This window comes from Lathamus discolor, chromosome 6, assembly GCF_037157495.1.
Source record: "Lathamus discolor isolate bLatDis1 chromosome 6, bLatDis1.hap1, whole genome shotgun sequence".
Classification (NCBI taxonomy): domain Eukaryota; kingdom Metazoa; phylum Chordata; class Aves; order Psittaciformes; family Psittacidae; genus Lathamus; species Lathamus discolor.
The window spans coordinates 36,744,339-36,770,405 of record NC_088889.1 but is presented as its reverse complement, the minus strand read 5'-3'; the positions used below and the strand labels follow the sequence as shown (position 1 = coordinate 36,770,405).

The following is a 26,067-nucleotide window of genomic DNA, read 5'->3' as shown; positions in this document are numbered from 1 at the left end:
CTGTTGTATCTGGCATGGCACCAGTGCTGCACAGTAAGAAACGGGTATTTCTCATCTGAGAAGTCATTGTCCCTGCAGCAAAACTGTGGCTAAGAAAGGTACTGCTCTTTGTTCCTCAGTTTAAATTGCTCGCAAGACTCCCAGGGTGTTTTCTAGGTTGTGCACACAAATGTTACTCATCCACTGCTGAAATGTACCCAGGCACGCCTGGGAGCATGGTCACTGCAATGGTGTGCAGCAATGCCACATGGCCATTTGACAGGGAGGGACAAAAAATGTATGCCCATGTGAACCTGCCATGGGAAAGATTTAAAATGAGGGCACAGCAAGGTGCTAATCCTCCCACAGCAAGAGACTTCTCTGCCCTGGAACTGTTGGAATATGAGAAAAGACGGAGGGAATGGAAGAGACTCCTTTATTTACTCCTATTTCTGTGCACATTCTCATGGCAGCTTTTGCTGTGCCAGTGACTGGGAGAAAGATGGACTGATTCCCTTCCTTCTGGAACTGTTGATTAACATTTTAAGCTCTGGTGAGACATATGCTTACTTCTGATTTGCAAAACTATTGAAACAGTGTTCAGCCCTGTGGGAGAGCAGCCAGGCCTTCAATAAGCTGTTGTGTATTACACTCCATGTCCTACAGCATCTAAGTTGTTCCCAAGGGAATATGAGCCACTTTCTTTTTCTTTTTTTTTCTCGCATGAAAAACAACAAGGTGCTTGGTGACAGCCAGTATGGCTTCACTAAGGGGAAATCCTGCCTGACCAATTTGGTGGCCTTCTATGAGGGGGCTACGGAACTGATGGACAGGGGTAGAGCAGTTGACGTCATCTACCTGGACTTGTGCAAAGCGTTTGACACTGTCCCAGATGACATCCTTGTCTCTAAATTGGAGAGACGTCAATTTGATAGGTGGACCACTCAGTGGATAAAGAACTGGATGGATGGCTGCACGCAAAGAGTTGTGGTCAGTGGCTCTATGTCCAGCTGGAGACCAGTAACGAGTGGTGTCCCTCAGGGATTGGTGTTGATACCGGTCTTGTTCAACATCTTTGTCGGTGACATGGACAGTGGGATTGAGTGCACCCTCAGCAAGTTTGCCGATGACACCAAGCTGTGTGGTCCGGTTGATATGCTGGAGGGAAGGGATGCCATCCAGAGGGACCTCGACACGCTTGTGAGGTGGGCTGATGCCAATCTTATGGAGTTTAACCATGACAAGTGCAAGGTCCTACACCTGCGTCAGAGCAATCCCAGGCACAGCTACAGACTGGGCAAAGAAGAGATTCAGAGCGGCCCTGCAGAGAAGGACTTGGGGGTGCTGGTCGATGAGAAACTGAACACGAGCCAGCGGGATTGGAACTTGGTGATCTTAAGGTCCTTTCCAAATCTAACTATGATTCTATGATTCTGTAGTTGGTTCTGTATGTTGCCCTAGAGAAGATGCATTTACCCTGCTAGATCACAAGGTCTTCAGATCATGATGCTGCAGATCCTGATATAGCCCCAGAAAGCCTCTTCCCATGCCGACACTGTTGTCTAACCCATCCGGGATGCCAGGACACTTGCCTGCTTCCTTCTTGTGCCTGCATGTTCTCAAAAGTCCTGCTGTGTGGCACAGTCAGTGCAAACTCATGGTTGCTTGGGGTTGTGGGACTGATGCTGAATGACTGAACACCCAGGTCTCCCATAGCTTATGAATCTGTCCTTAAGTACCTCACCCCAGCATCTCTGTGCTGGGGTGCTCTGTGAAGCTGGCCCTTGCACACATCACTAGCAGGCAGGAGACCAGATTTGGGTCAGCAAGAGCCTCTTCTGCATGCTATGGGTATTATATATATCACAGGAAATCTTTTCATACCTACCCACCATTACCCACCAGAGTGGATGCTGGGCAGTGGTAGCCATTACTCTTGACAATCTGAGGGGCAGGGAAGTGGAACAGGAGGATTTGGCCCTTCATCCACCCCTTTGAGTCTCTCAGTAGGCCCTGACAGGCTTCCAAGCAGCCGTCAATGAAAACCACATTTGGATTAAAACTATAATGAGGAATAAAAAAACTTCACATTTTTTTCAATAACTCAGGATATAAAAAAGAGATTTTTATCAATTATGAAAAGGATTTGGGCCATAAAAAGGTAATTTAAAGAGTCTGAGATGGATGGCGAATAGCATTAATGTCACCCAGAACAAATGGGCCCGCATTACTCAACTGAAAGGCAGGAGCAGCTGCCTCTGCAGGTCCTGCTGCTGCTGCAGCCTCTGCTGCACTCTCCCTGCCCTGTCTCTGGTAAGAGGCCCCAGTCACTCTCAGATCTCGGTGTACACCAAGCTTTCGTGTGCACAGCAGCTGCCCAGAGCCACTGCTCCTTTGCTAAGGGCAGACAGGAAAACCAAACAGGGAGCTTCACATGGCTCAGGTAGCCCACCTTGCTCTGTTCCTTGGGTCCCTGCTTGCTCCGTTTGCAAGCTCCAGTGTTACTGAGCCTTAGTGTCACACCAAGGACACCCTGGTGTCCTTATTGCCAGGGGAGCTTTGGAACACGGTTCTTCTCCTTCCGTGTTTTCTTTCTCTGCTCAGAGGTCCTCAGAGAAGATCTGCCTGAGTCCTGCTCATGGCAGCCTCTTCCTGTGTGCTTTAAGCCCCTCTGCCTAAGACAAGGAAGGTTTTGTGGAGATACTAGAAAATAATCTCCTTTGACTTCCTTCACTCTAATAAGGTTTATAATACAAGTGGGTTTCTGTATGATTACAGAATCTGGGTATGATTCTGTATGATTTGGAGGGAATTCTGCAAGGAAGTGCAAGATTGGAGATCAGAAAATGCAACAGGGAATGGCCTGGTAAGGAGTGGCTCTGATCTGCATGCTTAGTGTCATTTTTTTCTTTTAATTTAAAGAATATTTTCGGTGCCTGGGGCTAATGTATGACATACCTGCGTGGAATTCATTGGCTGTAGTGTCTTGTGTGCAGATGGTAAGCTCTCCTCAGCATGGTTTTCTCAGAGTTTTGATGACACTTGAAGTGTTGCTCTGATACAAATAGATCTTGGCTGGCAGTGCATACCACAGCTGTGTTGGGCTGTGTTCAGTGTCCGTGTCCTGTGGAGGTGGTAGATGTGCTGCACAGCAGTGCTTTAGCCATCGGCAGAAACCATCTCTCAGCACATGGGTAACCCTTCCAGTTCCAGACAATCACTGGAAATACTATCTGTAATTGGGATAATAGTCCTTATGTGGCCTTCTTGCATATGGAGGCTTTATTTTTTCCAGACATGGTGTGTGTCTCATTTGCTCAGCAATCTCTGCATTTATGGCACAGCAGGGGCAGAAGCACTGAGCTGCCATGTGGAGAGACTGGCTTCTCTTTCAAAGCCTGCTGCTGATACAGTCAGAAATATTCTTACTTGGTGCTCTAATCTAGACCCAAGCTGAGTTTAGAATGCCTGATTTTTCTCTGAGGGAGTAGGGAATCCTGTCATCTGCCTGTTCACTGATCTTTTAATATCCCACTTGATTCCGCCTGGTTAACATCTCCTGTTTTCTTTCATAATTTTACATCTGCCCAGTTATTTGGCTCTTGACCCATCAGGAGCATGAAAACATGATGCAATGAGTCTGGTGACTTTTGGCAATAGGTTATTTGTAGATGAAACAAATGACATAAGATGAAACAAGGAGTTCTGGGGCCTGACCTTGACATATTTGCATTTTCCTAATGCACAGAATAGACACACAGCATTTTTATGAGTGTTTTAAGATGTGCAGTGATCTAATAAGCTCTGTTTTATGGCACTTCTGGGATCTGTCTGGGAGACCGCTCCTGATTCCATGGAAGGATGCTGAGCTGCATTTCAACCCTGGCCAGAGGTTTTCCTCCCTGTAAAAAAGCTGCTATGACTGAGAACACTGGAAATTTCCTCATGGGAGGCCTCACTTTTAACATGCTTTTGCATTTTGAGAATTGAAGCAAAAATTGGGATGTAAGGGGTCTCAAAGATGTTTCTACCATTAGCAAAGTGTCTCAGTCCCTAGTAGGCAGGCAAGTCTGAAAGAGAGGAAGTTTTTTCATGTTCTCTTTGGAAATCAAGTTATGTTTGTGAACATTAAGCACATTTTGCACTTATTTTCTGTAAGCTTTGCAGTGCTTTCTTTTGCAGGGTGCATCACTCAGAGCCAAACCTGTGAAGCTATCTGTAACAACTGAAGCAATAAACTCACATGACCTATTGCTTATGCCAGGAGAGCTCAGCTGAAGCAAACCCATGAGTTTCTGTGTTACAGTGCTCACATAACCACTCCATCTCAAATTGGCACATTCTTGGAAGAGGCTGTTCAGCACCAACCCTTCCAAATCTGGAATTATTAGTAGAAAATATACATTAGGTGGCTCATTTCAGATAATGAATGAAACTGAGGTGATACCAGTTGTAAGTGGAGAACAAAGCTAATTTTGCCAAACTCCTTATTGCACGTAACTGATTGGTTCAGGTCTATTAAGTGTTATTCCCATTTATCAAGAGAGGCTGGAAGGAGGGTAGAGCAATTAAAATTACCAGGGCCTGTTAAGAGGCATTATACTGAAGAAGTCTTTCCATATAACTTTTGCTGCCTTGTACTATGTGAACTGCTAGAATCTTTGCCCTGGCTGCCAAGAAAAACCTCTAAGCCCCCGCCTCCTGTTCCAGGCTGTCCTGTGTCCATTGGGCTGTAACCCCTCTTATTCTTTTCCTTTCTTTTTCTTTCTGTTTTTCTTTCTTTTTAATTTTAAATTTTTGCTTGAAAGATCTGCGAGGCTGGTTCTTAATGGGGTATTCTGTCAAAGGCCTTTGTCTGTTTCTTGCAATCATGAAGACCAGCTCGGGAGTTACAGGTTGGCTGCTCCAAGCTAAACGTGTGAGACGCTGAGTGGTTCTTAGTGAGCAAGCAGAAAGGAAGGCAAGGGTATGGACTGTACTGGTTCTGTGGGCCTTGTCTCTCCGTTGCCTACAGAACCATAGCATGCTGGTGACAGTGTGTTGGGTTGACCATTTCCAGTGTCTTAGTGTCCTGTACCCAGTGAAGGAGGAGCCTGACCAGTAGCACTCTCTAGGCTACTCTCTACAGGGCATGTCTGGAATGAATCACACTCATTGGCCCTTTGGTGAGGTGGCTCCCCAGGTTATGAAGAGGTGTTTTTTGAGATGGGTGCACCTGCTACAATAGGTAGAACCAAAAAACCTGCTTTACCCTCATCCACAGGAACCCAATGATTTTGAACTACAGGAAACAAAGCTAGATACCAGTCAGCCTTTAGAGGCTCTGTCCTGTTCTCATTCCAGAGCCTGGCTCTGTTGCTTCATATGTTTTTGAGCGGAGCTTCCTAGGGAAGGAAGTAGGGCAATTGAATTCTGCCTCTAAAACAGTGAGTTGCTGGATTGCTCAGAAATGCATGTGAATTAATCAAAATTAACCCCCTACCTTTGTTTCCTTAGCTCACTTTTCTCCTTGTAACAGCTTCTAGTAGTACACCCTGGGGGTGTCAGAGGAGAACTTGCATCTGAGGTGGAAGACAAATGAACTTTTCCACTGCACCCCAGACTGGTAGCCCTTCTCTTTGCAATGCTTGTCACTCTGCAGTGACAGCAGCAATGCTAGGCCTGTAAGCGTAGCTGATTTATGTTAACTGTTGAAACGATAATGTTTAATCTGTAAAGTGCTAATCTATTTTTTATGTTGATTATGAATAGGCCAGCTGTGCCTACTTTCCTATTCATAGAGTTTAGTGAACAAGCCCATTTCACAGGCTGGGTTTGGAGTGTGATTTACATGAGAGCAGACACTGCTTTAAGGAGAGTAAATCAGCTGAGTTACATCCCTGAACAAGGGACCTGGCAGCTCAACAAGATGTGGGGGCAAGGGAAAAAACATGGAAGGAAGAGGAAGAAGAAACAGATAATAAATCAGCTGTAGAAGGAGGAGATGGATCAGAGCAGAGTCATGAAAACTGTGGGAAATATGGGCAGGAAAAGAAAGGAGATGTTGATATTCAGAGGAAAGATCGACAAGAAGGAAGCAGGAAATTATGTCAGTGGCTTAGCATAGGGCTTTCCTCTCTGGACTAGTGCAGAGCGCTCTGAGCTCCAGGGTTTGTATGACTGGTGATTAGGGGATGCATGGAACCCCTTTCCCAGCATGGTGCCAGTGGTGCTGTTGGCAGAGTTGGTTGTGGATTTAATTTGTCATGCAGTCAGTCTTAAATGACTTTTCTGGATCTCTGTATGTTTTTTCTGAGAGTAGGCTGTAAAGGATACAAGCTCCAGGGTCCCATCCAGATTTCTTTGTCAGCTGTTCTACCTCAACTTTTCTTCAGTCTCTGCATCCAACTGTGCTGCTTGCATTGACTGACCTGCCAGGTGTGCTGGTGTTTCAGTATCCCATCAAGGTATAGTCAGTACCAGTAACTGGCTTATGAGCTTTACATCTTCAGCAGGATTTTACTACCTTTTTAGCATCTTTCTTCTAACATACTGACCTCATTATATCCCTTTCCTGATACAAATTCAATTCAGACAGAGCTGCCCGCATATTCCAGGCTGCATGTACTTCCATGTCCACCTCAGATCCTCACTGCCGCTTCCCTGCCCTATTACTCTGAGGCAATGCTGTGCTTCAATGAAACTTTATATAATTATGACCTAAGCCTGAGTAAGGGACATAACTGGGCAGAATCTGGCTTTGTGCTCTGCATGCTTTAATTGTACTGTGCCTCTCTCCACCCTGATGACAGGCTATTGGATTGTGCAATGCTCATTCTGTCATTCCCACTCTTTGTCCCAGGCCTAGAAACACTTTTCCCTCATCCCTTTCTGAGGAGGGACATCAAAGCATTTCACATAGTACTCATGGGAGTATGCCCCTCTCCCTCCATTTTAGGTGCTGGAGTAGAAGGGCCTGTCAGTATAGCATATGCTCACATATATTCAGTGCTGTGCTACCAGATATGTATCCTGCAACATAGCCCTATGCTCCCTCTACACAGCCTGCCTTTGTACACACAAACCCATGTCCTGACCCTGTTCTTCACTTGCCTCTCTGTGGAGGGAGGATTTTGCCTAGCATTCCCTACACAAGCTGTGCACACAAATGCACTGCCCCATGCCTCCTCCTTAACTCTGTGTAAGCCCTTTCACACATTTGCTTGCCAACCAGATAGTTGTAGCCCGCCTCTTCCAAACATATACCCGCAGGCATCCCCTCACCACTCTCTCTATAGTCGCATAAATGTGCCCACAGACATTTCTCTCCCAACCCCTTCTCTCATACACTTGTCAAAACCCCCCAGCTTTCGAAGCTGAATCAGAGGCATTTGAGATGAGGCACAGGTGATGTGTGTTCCCGAGGGTCCCTATATATTCTCAGGCTCTGGCAGCTGGTTATTTCTCACTGGACTGCTGCTGTTGTGCAGGCTTACTGCTGACAGGGCCCTTGGGGCATCTCTGCAGTCCTCAACAGAGACTCCCTCTGCTTGTCTGTGACTAAAGTGGAGCCTGTTTGTTGTGGGTCTGTTGACCCTTTCCTACTCAGACTTCAGCCAGTGATGGTAGGGATGTGTTTATGCCTGGAGTCAAAAAAGTCTCAGAAATCTGTTTGCTTTTGGGTTTGGATGCTTCCTTAAATTTTACCTTCTTGCTTAATGCGCCAGCTGGCCCCATCCCTGTGTCATTTTAGGAGAGGTTTGCTCTTGATATAAGAAAGTAATTTTTAACATTGATTACTATCAATCATGGGAACAACCTCCCAAGGGATGGGGTAGAGTCCACATCACTGGAGGTTTTCAAGATGCGATAATATCACCCAGGCTCCCTTTCCCATGAAATGTTGGACCAGATGATCTTTTGATGTTCACTTCCAACCTGGGCAGTTCTGTGACCTGATGGTTCTGTCTTTGCAGCAGTCTGTATGCTCTTGAGGGTTGTGATTCCAGTCTGTCTGAACGATTGACAAGTGTGGCTCCATCCTCACAGACAGGAGAGATGCAAGTGAAGTAATATTTCTCCGAAAAGAGTGGATTTAATGAGCATTGTTCAAGTGGGAGACAGCTCAAGATGAAAGAGCAAATTAAGAGGAAGGAAAGCATTTGTATATGCAAGGGGAGGGCAGGGAACATGGGGCAGGTTGGAGCATCTACCTCATAGCCTGCACTGTTTGAAAGGAATAAATAGCTCGCAAGTCACTACTTTCTTTTTCAGCATGATAGAATGGAAGTGAACAGAAATATATATACATATGCGTACCTCAGCTTTGCTCTGCTTTGGTCCGTGCATTTTGCATAGACTATGAATGATTATATCATGCAAAATAGAGTGCATAGTGACACTCTTTAGTGTGCACTTTGAAAGCTTATCTTTTTCCACTTTCTCTCTCGAAACAAGCATAGTTTCTGGTGGACTCTGGCTTGACTCTCTGGATCAGGAAACACTGGCTGCTGTTGAAGGCCAGTCACAGACAGACTGGATTGTGGAAGTGGTTAGGATAGTGGGAAGGTGACTAGCTGTACAAGATGTTTATTCTGAGGTGAAAAGAAGTGGGATGCTGAGTAAGCCATATCTTTGTGCAGCGTTAAGGGACTTTATTGTCACTTGGTGGATCCTGAGGAAATAATTGATTTCTGTGGTGCAAGGTTCTTCGAGCTTCTTTATAGAGAAGTGAACTGGATGTGTAGTGTAAAATTATGATGCAACTTCCAACAGCAAAATACTTTCTTTGGTAATGGGCATTTTGGAAATAAAGAATTTCCTGGAATTTAATTCTGAGTGTGGAATTACAGGCAAGTGGAAGAAAAGCTATCTGCATTGTCTGAAATGGAGTGCTTCCACCAGGAGTAATGTTCACACTGGTGAAGGGGTCAGACACTTGTTCTGATTCATCCCAGCTTTGCTGTTTCTTCTCTCTGGTTTGCTATACGTGCTTGTGCTATTGAAGATGAGCTAGCCCTGTAGTTAATACGTGGACTCTGCTTTCCGACTACCCACCTTGATGTCTGCCTTACGTCAGAAGTCTGATTGTGTAGTCTCTGCTTTTAGAGTGCTTTGTGAAACCAGCACCTGGACAAAGAACGGCTAAATGAAGCTAATCATGGAAGAGGCTGTGGTGATGCTAGTAGAAAACCCGTAGAACTCCAACTGCTGAAAGCATCAACTCCGAGTTCTGAGCTAGTCTGTTAATCTTAGTATCCCGTGTCTCTGGAAGGTGGTAGGACACCCAATAGCTTAACTGTTGAAAAACATATATCTCCTTGTGCCAGTCAGGGGATGTTCCTAAGCCACTTAGGTTCTAGTCTGGATATGACAGACAATCCTTGCTTTTATTGGACTGAATATTGTTTGCTTGTGAGAGCCATGAGTAAGTGGCTCACCATTCAGCAAGAAAGGAGATGAGGTCCACTTCACCGGTAGGATCTTGGGAGATCTACATCATCTGTGTCTGCTCCTTGCTGTTACTGCCTGTTGTAGCTGTCACCACTGAGATTGGTTTCGATCCAGGATGAGTGATACTCTGAGACAGTTCTGCCTTGTCTTAAGAATCTGACTTAGGAAAATAAATGAAGCTACCATGTGTGTGTCTGAGCACATATTATTAAATAGTAGGAGTCATCAGGGATGGGATAAAAGATGCTTTTTCTCAAAGTATGACTCTAACAATTAAAGCTATTATAGCAAGTACTTGTGCAAAGCGTTTGACACTGTCCCAAAGACATCCTTCTCTCTAAATTGGAGAGATACCAATTTGATGGATGGACCACTCGGTGGATAAAGAACTGGCTGGACGGCCGCACACAAAGAATTGTGGTCAATGGCTCGATGTCCGGCTGGAGACCGGTAACGAGTGGTGTCCCTCAGGGATCGGTGTTGGGGCCGGTCTTGTTCAACATCTTCGTCGCTGACATGGACAGTGGGATTGAGTGCGCCCTCAGCAAGTTTGCCAATGACACCAAGCTGTGTGGTCCGGTTGATATGCTGGAGGGAAGGGATGCCATCCAGAGGGACCTTGACACGCTTGTGAGGTGGGCTGATGCCAACCTTATGAAGTTCAACCACGACAAGTGCAGGGTCCTACACCTGGGTGGAAGCAATCCCAGGCACAGCTACAGACTGGGCAAAGAAGAGATTCAGAGCGGCCCTGCAGAGGACTTGGGGGTGCTGGTCGATGAGAAAATGAACATGAGCCGGCAGTGTGCGCTCACAGCCCAGAAAGCCAACCGTATCCTGGGCTGCATCAAAAGGAGCGTGACCAGCAGGTCGAAGGAGGTGATCCTGCCCCTCTACTCTGCTCTTGTGAGACCTCACCTGGAGTATTGTGTGCAGTTCTGGTGTCCTCAACATAAAAAGGACATGGAACTGCTGGAACAAGTCCAGAGGAGGGCCACGAGGATGATCAGGGGACTGGAGCACCTCCTGTATGAAGACAGGCTGAGGAAGTTGGGGCTGTTGAGCCTGGAGAAGAGAAGGCTGCGTGGCGACCTCATAGCAGCCTTCCAGTATCTGAAGGCGGCCTATAGGGATGCTGGGGAGGGACTCTTTGTCAGGGACTGTAGTGACAGGACAAGGGGTAACGGGTTAAAACTTAAACAGGGGAAGTTTAAATTGGATATAAGGAGGAAATTCTTTCCTGTTAGGGTGGTGAGACACTGGAATGGGTTGCCCAGGGAGGTTGTGAGTGCTCCATCCCTGGCGGTGTTCAAGGCCAGGTTGGATGAAGCCTTGTGTGGGATGGTTTAGTGTGAGGTGTCCCTGCCCATGGCAGGGGGTTGGAACTAGATGATCTTGAGGTCCTTTCCAACCCTAACTATTCTATGATTCTGTGATTCTAAGTAGACTGATATGTTGCAGTACAGCTCAGTGGATGGATGAGATGAAAGCAAGGGTGGCTTTATGTAGGCTTTCTCAGTGTTTTTCTAGCCAGAAGAGACTGGAGAAAGAAGAAGGTAGGTTAGCAGAACAGGGAATAGCCAGTATCCTAGGTATCTGGTAGTGAATGAGTCAGCCAGCTTTGGTCTCCAGATGATGGGATCAAGGACACTTCCTTTAGCAGAGTTCATTTTCTGTAACACTGATGGCTTTGTGACTGGGAAGTGCTGTTGGCAGGATCACAGACAAGATTCTCTGTGGTATTGCTAGTAGTGGGCTGCTGCGTACCAAAGTGGTAGCAGGTAGAAATAACAGGAAAAGATGAACTTCATATCCCAGCTGGCTCACAGCTTTTTCTGAGAAGAAAGGCTGATGGACAGCCCTCATTTTGTGCTATTGCAGTGCAACGTTAGCAGTGATTAATCAGGTTAGCAGTGATCAGCATGCCAGGAGCAAATGTATATACCATTGGCAGATGAAGTTACATGTCTGTGGCTGTGTGTATAATAACTGCTGTACATGTACTGTACAGATAGGTTTTTAAAAAGATATTAAAGTTACAAATTTGATCCTGAGAAATTAGATAAGCCCAGATTTATAGCTGGCTGGACAGCCCTGATTCTTCTTATCCGTGCATGAGCTTTGTGACATGGTGTGGCCCAGCATCACAGGGGATATCAGGAAGAGCTCTTTAAAATTCTAGGCAGGCACCTTAATGCACATCTGCCCTTGAAATGGACCACAATGCTTTGCCATCCCATGCACTGAAAGATGCAGGGATTTTGTGTAATAAGCCACATGTAATTGTTTCAGTGCATCAGAATACACTGACACCTTTTACCTGTATTCATTTGGATGCAGGGTATGCCTCTATATAGGGGCACACTTTCATGTATGTATAATATGAGCACCAGGGAATCCACTCAGAATAAAACTACTATTCTGTATGTATCTACAATATTATTAAAAATATTGAGTTAATAAATACCTGTTCTTGACAGATGCATTTAGGAACCATCAATTAAGCTTGGCATTCATTAGGTGGAGAGAAGTCCAATCAGATTTCACTGACTCAACAAAGCCGCCTATAAATTGTGGGCTGCTTGTTCTGACGTTTGATGAATTATTCTTCATAATCCACTGTCTGCTGCGATAAATCTAATCTTTCAGTTTTTGCTGTCTTAATAATTCTCAGAGAAACACTGTGACATTTTGTTTTCATAGAGGGGATAGAAAGGCTGGGACAATGGAAAAAACCCTCATTCCCTGTCCGAGTGGGTTGCTTTACTCCAAGGTAACATTTTTCTCATGCCTAGAACTCTGGTCTTGCGGACTTGCAGGAACCAGTGAGGACAGCCATGTGTATGTCCTTGAAAAGGTGACCAGCCTAGGGTGAAGTTTGCAACCCTTAAACCTAGTCCAGGAAGGGCATTCAGACTTTTGAAAGCAATAGGGCCCTGGTGTCAGTGCCGTGAATTCCAAAATTTCTGAGAGCCACAAGCCTTAGAAGTGCTGTCTCAGACATAGAACTGAGTAACTTTTCAGCTGTTCTGTCACATGAAATAGGGGGGACATTGTAGTACACAGTGTTAAGCTCACAGCTGCAGCCCCCAAAGCTTCCCATGGAAACCTACTCTTTTCCCATTTTAACAGTGCCCCACACTGTCACGGCTGGGAGGCTGCAGACAGCATGATACCTGTGTAAATCTCAGAAAGCTCCTGCAGACTGAGCTTGCCTTAGCAAATTGCCATCCATGGATCCATGATCCAGTTCAGTGCTGTCTCCGTCAGGAATGGAAAAAACAGATTAACTGAGTCACCTCATTAAAGCAATTCCAGCCTGGAGAATCGCAGCACAAGGAGATGTGCAAAATTTACCTACCTCAGTCACTTTCTTGCTGTCAGCTTCTGCGAGGGACCTTTCTCCCAACTCTATGATTCCCTTTGTCTTGAATGGATTTATACCAGCTTCCCCATATGCATCTTCCTGTACTGCTTCATGGCAACAAAATGCTAGGAGATTGTCAGCTGTTCCTGGCCATCACAACACAATACTGTTGTTAATGGAGCTCTGTTGTGTCATGGCCTTCGATGAGTATCCTGGAGGCAAGAAGTTCAGCTTAATTCTGTGCTGCCTAGTCAGCTCCTTCTTTAGCAGGAAGTCATCTCATAGACTGCTATCTCAAATACAAAATGCAAGACTTGGGAGCAATTACACTATGCTGTGATCAGAAGAAGAGATCTGTGAAATTGTGGCTGAGGTTTTGAATGTTTTGGTTTGCATTGCTTTTTGGTGATAAGAGAATAGCGTCATCCCTATTGGGCCCCTTTTTGTGAATTGTTTTGAACATCTGTGATAGGTGAAGCTGTGGAGCACAGTGAAGTCTCTGTAGAGGTCCTTAGTCTGAGACGGTGTCAGCTCCTGCTGCATGCTCCCCAGATGTGCCAGATTGGCAGTCCCCTGATGTGCGCATATTTGCACTCCATTCTGGCATATCTCTATACTTTTGTTAACAGAAGCAACTTTATTGTCTGAAAGTTACATGAGAGAGGTTTCATGAAGATGCGCTGTTACCAGAGACTGGGCCAGCTGTGGTTCACCCATACCCTTTGCACTCTCAGAAACTTACAGGTCCGATCAGTAACTTTCTGATAAAAGTAACTTTTGAGGCTGGTCACTCTGGTGGGAAGAGCTTCTGAAGATTAGATCAAAAGCTGAAGTCCACCACTGCCTCCAGCTGTAACCAATACTGGCTAAGAGGCAAAGGCTATAAAAGCATGACAGGCATACAGTTAAGCTTTACTTGGTATGATTTTCCAGCTTTCAGTAAGCTGAAGGTTATAGAGATTTCCTGGGCCTGAGATTGTACCTTGGTGTTTAATAACTTGTGATGGATTTTCTTCATTGACTTATCTGCCCACCTAGAATTCTGGTATTCGTAACATCCTGTGGCAATGAGTTCCACAGTATAATTGGTGGGGAAAAAAAGACTTCTTTTTGCTTTTTCTAATTCTGCCATCTGGTAATCTTGTGTTCTAACTGACAATTTGCTGCTCCTGAGTACTTCTATGGAGTGAACAAGCATTCCCAATCCTGTTGTCTATGGCAGAAGTGATTTCATAGAGCTCTGTGATGTTCCCTTCCCATTGTCTGTCTTTCCAGGCGGAAGTCTCCTTTGAAGTCCTGGGAAATATTTGAAGGCAGTTTAGAAATGCTTTGGTGAAGGACTCTCTTCCCCTGGGAAATGCTGAGCATTTGAAAGTCGTCTCACTGACTCTACCTGTGCTGGAGTGGCTCAGCTCTGGCAGAGGAAAGGTTTTTTGTAAGTGGTTGTGGAAAACCAGAATTTTCAAAACTATCCTGGACTCTGCTGGAAACCCCCTGGGTGGGACTTGTAATGCAAAATCTTCTTACTTAGACCCTTTAGTGGCCTTATTCTGGCTACATCACATAACAGGGGTCCGGAACACTGTACTGGAAAGGGTTCAACCTGCCAGCTAAACAGGGCTGGGCTGCTGAGACCCCTTCTGTTAGTGATCCTGCATCCCACTGCACCTGAAATTTGTCCTGAATGGACTGCTAACACATGGCCAGTGTTCATCTGCTGTGGTCGCTATGGCAGAGCAGAGTCACCACATCCCACTCAGGATGTTGTTATGAAGTGCTGAGCCAGGAAGGGGCTCCAAGACTGAGGGTTCTGCTCCAGCATACCTTGTTAGCGGCCTTTCTGGCAAGGGAAGGGAAATATACCTCTCTGTGGAGTGGGCAGGTTGAAAGCAGGTGGTAATATTTGATAATTTGCTGCAGCACATGGATATAAAAAGGTTGGGATTAAAAGACAGTATATTTCAAAAGAAATTAGCTAGCAAGACATGCACACTTAACATTTAAGGTTTGGAGATTAAGACATCAGACTGGAACTTGGGATATCTGGGTTAAATCCCATCTCTGTCAAAGACTTCTCAGAACATGCTGGGCAGGTTGTGTATGGTAATACTTTTAGAAAGGGCTCAGGATTCAGAAGTTTAAATCCAATTGACTTCCAGTAACTTCCTAAGTGTTTAAGAACAGGGTTCACATAAATACCGAGGCTTTCTGATGCTCAGCGTTGCAGCATCAGCTGGTGTGTGCCACAGACCTCAGGCAGAGCAGCGTGTGCTTTGGGAAGGCACTTCACCATATGAGGAGGCCTGTAGGTGACAACAAGGGACTCCTGGAAAGTGAGTTTGTGCAGGGCCCGCCATGGCTATGCATCTCATACAATGGTACTCTGGGCTTAATGATGGTCTCTAGGTGCAACCTCAGCACAAATATATCCTAAGAAGTGTCTTAAGTAGATAGATCCTGTAAGAGCTTTTTTGTCAGCTCCCTGAGGTGTGAATACTAATACCAACAATCATGAAAAGATTTTGCGTATTTAAAATTAAATGAGCTTCTTTCTTTAGAACTAGACAGTCAGGGCTGTATTTCCAGCCAGTGCAATACAGTGACACATTCACTTGCTGGTCAAGCATGTGGCTGGTGGGGAGCTGGCTGTACAGAAGGCTAGTGAGGGAAACCAGTGTGTGCAGGGACGCTGCTCACCTGTACAGCTGTAAACCAGCAGCTGGCTGTCCTGCTTCTTTGGAAGAGCAGCCCTAAAGGTCCTTTTCTCTCTTTTAAACCTTTATTAAATCTGACTGGGAACTATGGTTGTTTCATCTCCTGCCAGGATTACAGATGGTAATAGCCAGTTTGATAAGGCCCCTGGAGACCAGCTGTGGCCTGAAAGAATCTTGAGAGTTCCTTAAGTACCATGTCAGGTGTGACTGAGACTGTCCCAGACCTTTGCTAATTACACATCCTGGAAATGATGGTTAGAGTTTTTCTTAAGGGTGCTTAATAGCTGGGTGCTTGTGAGCAGTAAGAGCCTGCAGCCTGCTCCAAGAACTCCCTGCCTGCATGAAATTGATGCAGCCACCTTCCCTTGGGAAGGACCCTGCTCTCCAGCAGGCAGTATGGAGCCTGGCTCGCCTCTTCTCTGCTTCCATGTCACAGAGCTTCTTGCTTGCTTTTTCTGTGTCAGGGAAACACAGCCAGCATCCGAGGCACTAGCTGCCTCCAGCAAGCTGCAAAAGCAGTTTCATAATGAATGAGGGTGATTTGCTAAGTGGGGGGTCCTGGAGCCAAGCATAATTGTGCTGCTGCTTTATCTCATCCTCACACCTGCTCATGTAATGGCCTGGTGATCTGCTCCCTCCCCCATGTGCAAGCTCTACCCTTCTGCTCCTGGAGGATCCATCAGTTCTCTGGCCCTGTTGCAGTCCCTCTCCTTGCTGCCCTCGCCTGCAGCCTGTGGATGTACACAGATTTCCCCTTAACTGCAGCAGGGCTATGGGGTGGCTCTGACGAACATGATAGCTAACCTGGTTTTCATGTCCTAAATAACAAGTTTTTAAATGAAATCCTTCTGCCCAAAAGAACTTCTAGAGACAGCTTTCTTCAAATGATGTTTCTTTAGAAAACTTTGTCACGCAAAAGTATTGTATATATGATTCCTGCCAGAGGGAATATGTGAAGCTTTTTTTTTTTTTTCCCTGTATGCATTCAGTACTGGTGAAAATGGTTGGATTGACAGTGTAGGCAATTAAAAGCTTTTGAAATAGAGAGCAGGTGGAATTTTTTTTAATGTGTATGTCGTCTTACTATGAATGTACCTTACTGGATTCAGGCCAGTGAGCTCCCAGTTCTGTGCTTTAACCTTTGAAGGATGTTACCACCCTTACGACAGTTTAAACTAGTAATATTGGTTGCTGTTCTGTAAAGGGTACAATCCTTCAATATGAGTATGTAGGGTAGTAAGAGAGTTGAAGAAAGCTGCAGCTTGACCTCATGTGGTAAGTTCTTTGCATTTTTTTTCTTCCTTATGGGATCTCTTAGCCCAACATGGTCCTGGCCACCTTAAGTCTCTTCTGTTTAAGAGATCCTCTTTCCAGCCGATAGAAAAACTTCATCTAAAGGTGAAGGTCCCTGTGTCTTGAACATGTGTCCCCACAGCTGTCTGTCATCCTAGGTGATTTTTTCTTTATGCTAATCTGAAATGAGGATCTAAAAAATCCAGAAGTGTGAGGGAAAAGAAAGGGCAGAGGGGAAGAAAGAAAAACCTATTTTCTCTAGAGGCATGAATGTCAGTAGGTTTGAATTATGGACCTGCTGTAATTAAAAAACACATAACTAGTTGTTTTTAAATGCAGTTGTTTTACTTAATTGATTTTGCTGCCAGGACCAAAGGGAATTAAATAAATAAATAGAATGCACCTTCCTAGTGAATTACTGGAGGCAGCTGACTCTCTATTGGAATCTAATTGCTGCAAATGCTCCAGTTTGTTGCTAGCAATAGTTTTCTGTGGAAGGGGTTGAAAGAGAAGGGGTAGGGTGGTGTGGGAGGGGGCTCATTCCCTGGCAGCTGCAGAAGGGAACAGGCTGCTCCTTGTATAGTGTTTTATTTCCTTGTCAGCAAAAAGAATATTCAGTTAATGCTTTGCATGAAGACTTTGCTTAGAAGGTCTTTATTCATATTTAATTACTAGCTCGCTGCAGCTCCCATCTTTAATTACCTTTTAAAAAGCAGGTTATAAAAATGCACTGACATTCTTTCTTTTTTGTTACTGCATAAATTACAGGCTTCTCAACCGCTCACCCAAAAATCAGTCCAGCCTGTGGGAAGTGTGGGATAGGTTCCCTTTGCCGACTTCTTGGCTACCTCAGAGCCTTCTCTGCACCTTGCTCTACAGAGCAGGACAGAAACCCTCAACTAGCATTACATGAACCAGCTCTGTGCTTGAAGCCACATGTTGGCACTCCCTCCAAGCTAATTTAACAGTGCAGAATGGCATCTCTAGTGACCATAGTAATAGTGTTTTCAGGGTCCTGGCTGCCCGGTGCTGTGCTGAGGGTCTGTAGCAAGGTTCTGTATTATGCAGGACAGATGGGCCTTTGCCCATCTCCCATTGTCTCACCCGTGTCTGTTTAGGTTTTGGATTCCCCTGGTAAATCTGCTTGTTCATCTGCAACTCTCCTTATAGTCTAGTCCTGAGTTGCATGACCAGAGCTGCCAATAATTTCCTTTCCTGCCCATAAAGTGCTTTGCTGACCCCACCTGGTACTTCTTGTGAGCAGAGAGCACTGGTTACTTTTACTGGGGGTATGAGAAAGTCCGTCACATGAAACATGTTTTCAGGACAAGTCATAAGAAGCACAAACTCTAATTTTTGTCCCCCTGCCCTGGATCCAGCCCTTACCACTGCTCCTGGTCATCCTGGCTCTCACCAGGTAAGCTAGGTGACACTGCTGTAGTGCATGGGAATATGCAGTCAGGTTTCAGGGTGATAGTGGGTGGCATATAAATATCTGCAAATGAAATACATGAAAAGGGAAAGCTGTTGGCTTTTCCACCCAGTAGGGACCAAGGATCCTGACCGTAATTGCTCCAGCCCATTTTCAGGAGTCTGGAGGGATCCCTCACATGCTGCCGGGACACTCCATGTCCTAGATGAAATGTGATGCTGGGGCTCTACCACAGGTTTCCATGAGCAGAGTATCTCCAGGGCACTTCTGTGCTTGGCAGGCTTCACTGAGAGTCCAAGCAGTAACAACGCTCAGCCAGGGAACAAGGAAAGGATGAAAGGGCTGAGCCTGTCCAGCTTTGGCACATGCTATCTCTGTCCTGTGGGCTGGGCTTTCTTTAGGATAGTCTCTGGCACCCCAAGCTAATGCTTCTTTCTCTTCTTCTGGCAGATAAAAGAGCTCTTCGTGAGTTTTGAGTACACTCCCTTGGGAGCTGCATCGCTAGCCCAGGTGCACAAGGCAGTGCTGCAGGATGGGAGAACGGTGGCAGTGAAAATCCAGCACCCAAAGGTCCAAGCTCAGAGCTCCAAGGACATTTTGCTCATAGAGGTAAAACTAACTACCTGTTGGCTTTGATTTACAGAGCAGTTGCCATCGGAACGTGTTGGAGCCACATTCACACTGTGTCGTGGTTTAAGCAGGTATAATACCACCATCGTGTAGCTTTGAAACCTCCACAGAGATAAATGTTGCCTTATGGGAATAATACAGAAAGTGGTGAGGACTGCAGTGCGGGTGATTGTGTGGATGGAAAGACTGAGGAAAAGGGTAAGAGTGAAGGAGGGCAGAAAGAAAACAGGTAAACATAAATGACGTGAAAGTAAGTCCATATGAGATTTAAGAGCTAGAGAGTGAGTCCTGAAGTCTGTCTTCAGCCTGTGAAGACAGACTGTTAAGCAGTTGATTAAACTGGCCTCATTTCCCCTTGCACTCAGTGCTGTGTGGCCAAGGAAAAATCATTCTACATGATTAGCATGTGTTTTTCAGTTAAATTCCATTGTGGCTTCAAGAGGGGGGCTGAAGGGGGCTGGTAAGAGTTTAGAGGGTACAGTTGATGCAGTGACACACAATTCACCATCACAGAAGATCAGGAATCAAAGATCTTATCAAAGATCCTGCTAGCACACTCTTGGAGAAGCACACAGCTAAAGCTTCTTTAGACATCTAAAACACCCAGCTTTGAGCAATTGTGGCTAGTCTGCAAAGCAGCACAGATGGTTCCAGCTGGAGCACATCACATTGCAGCTGAATATTTATTCTGAATTTGTAGTGAAATTTTGGGGGCTCAATAAAGATATACCAGTAAGATGTGATATTTCTTTTTCAATGCTGGTTTGAGAGCAGAGAGCTGTTTAAACTAGTTCTGGGTCCAGCTGAGGATTTGGATTTGATTCTGGTCCTCTCCAGGACTGACTGCAGTGGCTTGGCCAATGAATTTGCTTTTGTGAATCAGAGCACAGCAGATCTCAAGGGGCTTACGGCATCCTTCATTCCTGCCCAGAACAGGATGGGAGAAGCTAAGCAGTCAGGGAAGAAGGATGGGCAGGTAATGAAAGACTTTGAAACCAGGGCAGTGAGAATATGATGTAGGAATGAGCCAAGACCTAAATCCCTGTTGGGACATTTGCCCTTTTAACAGTGTGTATAATAGAAAAATACCTCCCCCCCCCACCACCAGCAGTGGTATGTTATTGTGATTGCTGGTTATACTGGTAAGAGACATTTAAACAAATGATTTTAGAGTGATTCTTGTCTTTTCTGGTTTCAGACTAAACCTCCTGGGAAACTTGAAACTAAACCAGTGTATTTCCTTTTGGCAATTTAGTGTTGTCCTTCCTCAAATAGACAGAGTCTATTTTGTCATCCTCAAGATCTGTTGTGTACACACAGCTATAGGAAAGTAGTTCACAGCTTGACACATGCAGCCTTATTTTTTAAAGAACCACTTGTGAAGTGTTGGCTTATATGCATTATCATATCCTTCTGTGGAACTATTTTTGTGTAGGCTGCACTGAAAGCCAGATTATCTGCACTGAGGTTCTGGTCCTTTAAGAATCAGACAGATATTGCAGCTAGGTAACAGGCTAATTTAAATATTGACGGAGATTGTCTTATTTAGAGACTGAAGGGAAGGAATCTGGATGGGAAAAGCTAGATGGAAAATTCCTAAATTCACTTGAGATTTCATGGTATCAGTGCTGACTCTTTAAGAATCAGTACAGCATCTGATAAATCCAGAGAGAGATACTTCATTATTCTTATATCAATACTTACTTCAAGACAATGTTAGACACATGGCAGAAAAGGGACAAGCCAAATACTTGTTAAGTTTGTCCCTGCTGATGGTCGAGTTGGTAAATAGATTCAAAAGAGCTTTTAGAGAAAGCAAAAAACAATGCATGAATTTTATCACATCAGGCACCAATGAAATAATCCTGCAGCCCCTAAAAAGTTTATGTACACGTTCATGAAGATGACTGGTTACATTTCATTTGGGTGACATAAATTTGAAAGGATTTATGCTTTTAGATATAACAGTTGAAAAATCATTCAATGGTGTCTGGAACCTGGTGATTACTTTTTTAAAGGAACATTGAGTTTGGAACTGACATTTAGATAAGAGCAGTAGAAACAGGGGTGGAGAACAAATGTTTTCACACAGCTGAACAGGAGCAGTGATGGGTCATAAATTTACTTTTTGTCATACATTTCAATGATAGCAGCTTTCTGTGTGTGCTTTAAGTGTTCCTCCTGTGCTGCAGGAATTCCCACCTCAGTTGTGGAGATCTAGAAAGGGAAACTGTCCAGGAACACTTTAATAAGTCAATTTTCATATTCAGATGGATGTGCATAACAAGTAAGGTGAAGACAACAAAGTGGATCACATTTTAATATTTTATTCTTGTTTTATGACACAAGTAGTTAAAAAACCCAAACATGTTATTTTCTTTAAGACATGATTCAGATTGTCAGTTATGTAAGTTTGTGCCACTGGTGGAGAAACTGGCCCTTCATTTGAGCAGAAAGCATGCTTGGCTGATGTGCAATTTTGATTAAGCCATCCAATTTCACAACCTTGATTTTCTTCAAGAAGGACTGCTTATCACTGCTTTAAGCAAACATTTCCAGCAACCTTTCCGCTGGGCTTTTCAAGGCCCTGTGCAGCTGAATACCTGATCCCTTTAAGGAGAGAATGGCAACTGGTGAATGTATGACACTTGCAAAACACCACCTCAGCATTGCTTAGGATGGCTGTGACTGATGCTGAGGAGCAACTTGCTCTCTGACCCCCACCAGAAGTGTTCTCTGTAGTCTAATACCTGTATCCAAACTCCACTGTCTTCTCTGAACTACACAGTGGATTTTCTGTGCTAACAAAATTCTTACTCACCAGTGGAAGAAGTAACACTGAATTAAGCTCACTTTAGATCTTCCTCTTCTGCATTATCTGACGGTTGTTTGAGGGAAGCCAAACAGTGATATGCAGAACCGCAGGACTCAGAAGAGGGTCACTACTGGGCAATGCCCTTGGAGAGATTTGACCATGTGGTCTCTTCTCCATGGCTTCGTTCTTACTTCTAGGCAGCAGGCAGCTGGACTCCATTTGCTGTCTGTGCCATCATTTAACTCCTAGATGCTCCTGGATGGAAAAGCAAGCCAAAATTTGTGTTGCATGCCCAAAGCATGGCACCATGTGTTGTGTTATGATACCACAGGAACCCTACAAGCACTTAGAGATTTTTTTTTTTGTTGTGTTTGGTTTGGTGGGGTTTTTTTGTTGTGGTTTGGTTTGGGTTGGGTTTTTTTTCCTCCCTGTAAATTACATGGAATGATTCTACAAAAACAGCACTGTGTGTGGCTGTGAGGCTTTGGAGCCAGGATGCAGCAGATTGTCTATTCCCTTGTCTTCAGGTTCTCCTCTTGGTTGTGAAGCAGATCTTTCCAGATTTTGAGTTCATGTGGCTGGTGGAAGAAGCTAAGAAGAATCTACCCTTAGAGCTGGATTTCCTCCATGAAGGTAGAAATGCTGAGAAAGTTGCTGATATGTTCAAGAACTTTGACTTCCTGAAGGTGAGGGGACAAATATTTCCATGTACATATGTGCCTTAATAGTCTTACTTTATGCATCTTGTGCACTAAACCAGCTTGCTCAAGGCCCTGTCCAGCCTGGCCTTGAACACTGCCAGGGATGGAGCATTCACAGCTTCTCTGGACAACCCATTCCAGTGCCTCAAAGAACTTTTTCTTTATATCCAACCTACATATCCCCTTTTTAAGTTAAACCCATTCCCCCTTGTCCTATCGATACAATTGCTGATGAGGAGTCCTTCTTCAGCACCCCTGTAGGCCCCCTTCAGATACTGGAAGGCTGCTATGAGGTCTCCACGCAGCCTTCTCTTCTCCAGGCTGAACAGCCCCAACTTTCTCAGCCTGTCTTCATATGGGAGGTGCTCCAGCCCCATGATCACCCTTGCATATAACTCCTTATAACTCTTCTGGACTTGCTCCAACAGCTCAATGTCCTTCTTATGTTGAGAACACCAGAACTGTATACAGTACTCCAAGTGGGGTTTCACGAGAGCAGAGTAGAGGGGTAGATCTCATCCATGGCTAATGCATTCATGTTACTTCATACACAACCACAACTGCACGCCATACTGTGCTTTTCCCACAGACACTCTTACCCCAAATCTCCAGCTACATGTTGAATAGGGTCAATGGCAAATATCTCAAGACAAGCATGCATATACACATCTCTTAGGAAGACCTAACTTCACATCTTTGAACTCACGTGCACAAAACTTTTACTGACATGTAAGAGGCACAAGCCTGCACTGTGTACATTCTGGAAATGCATGTATGGTCAAGCACACATTGTGCTGTGGGCACAGTCACTGTTGTAACTGCATTTGCACAGACACTAAAGGAGCAAAAAATGCACCCTCCTTTGAACCCTGTGGCTTACACGCATCAAAGGAGGTTTTCACCTCCTGTTTATGCAGAAGTCCCAAGATGAAAGTGACATACGTCTGAAATGAGGTGAGTTTTTGTTAGGCTTTGCAGGCTCATACATCCATCTTTTCTTTGCTTCCTCCATGCAAGGGCTGTAATTCCTTGTCACCTGACTCCAGGTTTGGGGCAATCCTTTTGGACCCTAGTGGCAGCAGTGGCCTTCCCACAGACACAGATACCTAAAAGCCACCTGGGCTACAGAAGGCCAAAGGCCAGTGGTTTTGCTGAGTGGGTGCCTGTCAGAAGTGGTGCACCTTGGAGAGCTTTATCCATTGCAGCTCTAACTCAGATACTGTGAAGCAAATCCCCATGGGGCAGCCAATCGCCCGTTCGCTGCGTTGAGGAACTGTCATGATACCAGTATGTGTAACAATAACAAATGGCTTGAAATGGCTAAATAATGGATCCTTCTGTCTGATCTGCCAATTCAGAGACATGTTCATCCCCCAAAGGCAACGGAAGAATTGGTCTCTTGCATCATTAATTTTCCTAAACATGCTAGAAAGCTGAGAAGTAGATTTTGTGCTGTGAACCTTTTTGAGCTTTTAAAGCCAGAGGTAAATTGTTTCCATGCATTAGCATTACAGCCAAACATCTGTGAGTAATTAAAAAAGTCACTGAAGAATTCGGCTGTGAGTGAGAGAGGCATCTGCAAGAGTGTGGTCAGTGCTTTACAAGCCTGTTGACTTGCCCCTGTAAATCTTGAGACAAGAATGAGAATCTTCTGCAATGATTTAAGACAGTAGGGATCAGTGGGCTGGATGGGCTGGGGTACTGTTAGTTATGGAGTTGGCTTTCTTTTTCACCAATCTAATTGCAAAAAATGTCATCCAGATAAGCTGGGAAGGCTGCAAGTAACTGAATCCCCCTTGCCCATAGTGGACCTGTGGCCTCAAAGTCTATGCAGGGTTGACAGGCAAGTATGCCAGCAGTGTTGAACAGTGGGACTGAGGGGCGCTGGAATTGCTCAGCAAGGGGGTCTTTGAGCTAAAGCAGCACACACGTGGTAAGGTAAAAGTGGGTGACATTGGGAAGGTGGTCTGGTTAGGACAGGAACAGTGGGGGAGGGAGATAGTTTGTGAGGGCCTGAGACACTGTCAGTAGTTACAAGCAGAGTATTAAAAAATGCTGCTTGTTCAGGAGCTGTGATGAGGTGCAGTGGCCTAGCTGGTTCCCTGGCTTTGGTCACGCTAGATGGTCAACACCTCTTACCTCTTCCAGTCCTGCCCCAAGGTACTGACCCCCTTGCAGTGTGTGGGTCCTGAGTCCACAGCCGACTCAGGTGGGTAAGGAGAGGAGGCTGCACAGCTGGTTCTCTCTTCATAGGATCCAAAATGTGTATCTCTGTACTAGGGCACAATAATGGAATGGGTGGAGCTCCCTTATATCTTTGGTAAAATGTACCTGTGTGGCTTCACCCCTGTGCAAAGGCAAATATGGACAGCCTGGGAGCTGTCATGTCAGCACAGTGATGTGAGGAATATCCAAAGGGAGCTTCGGCAGAAGGGCTCTTGACAGTAGGGACTTCAGCATGTGAAGAATTTGGCTGGAAAGAGAGATTGGAAAAAGGGAGCCAGCCTGAGTGATGCCTGCATCACTGCCTCCCTGGGTGACACTGGGCCTCTTACTGGTACCTCACTCAGCTTGATTTACTGCAGGTTGAATGAAAAGTGCTTTGACATTTTATGCTTGTTACTGTGTCACGTTGGCAATAAGATAGTTAAGGGTCTCCCAGGGTTTCTGTGACAAGTCCCTTATTTGTGACACTTGTTTTTTCTTCCAGTTCAATTGCAGATGGCCTAAGTCTGCAGGGTTTGTCAGCTCAAAGGCATTTTTGTTCCAAGGGGCACTGCAGAAATATAATTTACGACGATGGCTTACCATTTTTAGAGCTGCATAAGTGGGCCCTTTGCACAGCAAACAAGATGCAGTTCCTGTCTAAAGGAGCTGAGTGGATGATTCAGAAACTTGCGAAGGTACTAGTTAAACAGCCCAGCTAGAGAAACTGCAAAGCAGATAAGCAAGATCTCAGACAGTGCGAGTGGGAGGTGGTCAAAATCTTGTAGAGTACAGCCAGAAATGTTGCATAGGACAGATCCTGCTGCTCCTAAATTGGCATGTTGTCCTTGCACACATTGCTGCTGTCATGGGGAATAGGCTGGTAGATGGATTTACCTCCCTTGTGCTCAGGAAAAAAAACAATCACTTCAGTCTCTTCCATTTTTACTCATTTTCTAGGTTGTGTGTGATATATTCTGCTTGCTTTCCCAGCCTGTTGCTTGACCTAACACATCTGCTCTTGTTTCAGGTTCCCAGGATCTATTGGGAGCTCTCATCAAGCCGTGTCCTTCTCATGGAGTTTATGGAAGGGGGACAGGTGAATGACAGGGCCTACATGGAGAGGAATGGCATCGATGTCAATGAGGTAGTTTTTCATCTATCTCTGAATTGGGTGTGGTGGGCAATGCAAAACTGATGTGGACAATCAATTGACAATGCAAAGTAGAGGCTGACAGGACAGGGAGGGGCAGGAAAGGGAGCACATACAGATGTGGACAGAGCAATCCATCTGAGAGATCTCAGTTCTTGTGCTTCTGTGAAAAATACGGAACTGCTTTTGGGGAACGCTGTCCTGTAGACTGTGCAGCTAGAGAGATATTTGAGGAGACGGATAGTGAAAAATTACCATCCTCTTCTATTACATACACCCATGCTTTGTTCCTAGGTGGCAGTTGCAGTCATCCTAAAGGGACAACTTCATCTTCTGACTGTTTTTG

The 26,067-nt window shown here is 45.1% G+C and overlaps 1 protein-coding gene across 3 annotated transcripts in view; it reads left to right on the top strand.

Moving 5' to 3' along the window:
* The window catches only part of ADCK1 (aarF domain containing kinase 1), a 79,577-nt gene that overhangs the window by 35,836 nt on the left and 17,674 nt on the right, over positions 1-26,067 (top strand). For all 3 annotated transcript variants that reach the window (XM_065685960.1, XM_065685961.1, XM_065685962.1), the window contains 3 exons: positions 18,668-18,826; positions 22,190-22,348; positions 25,599-25,715. In XM_065685960.1, coding sequence (XP_065542032.1) covers positions 18,668-18,826; positions 22,190-22,348; positions 25,599-25,715 — 435 coding nt within the window. The remainder of the gene's footprint in view (positions 1-18,667; positions 18,827-22,189; positions 22,349-25,598; positions 25,716-26,067) is intronic.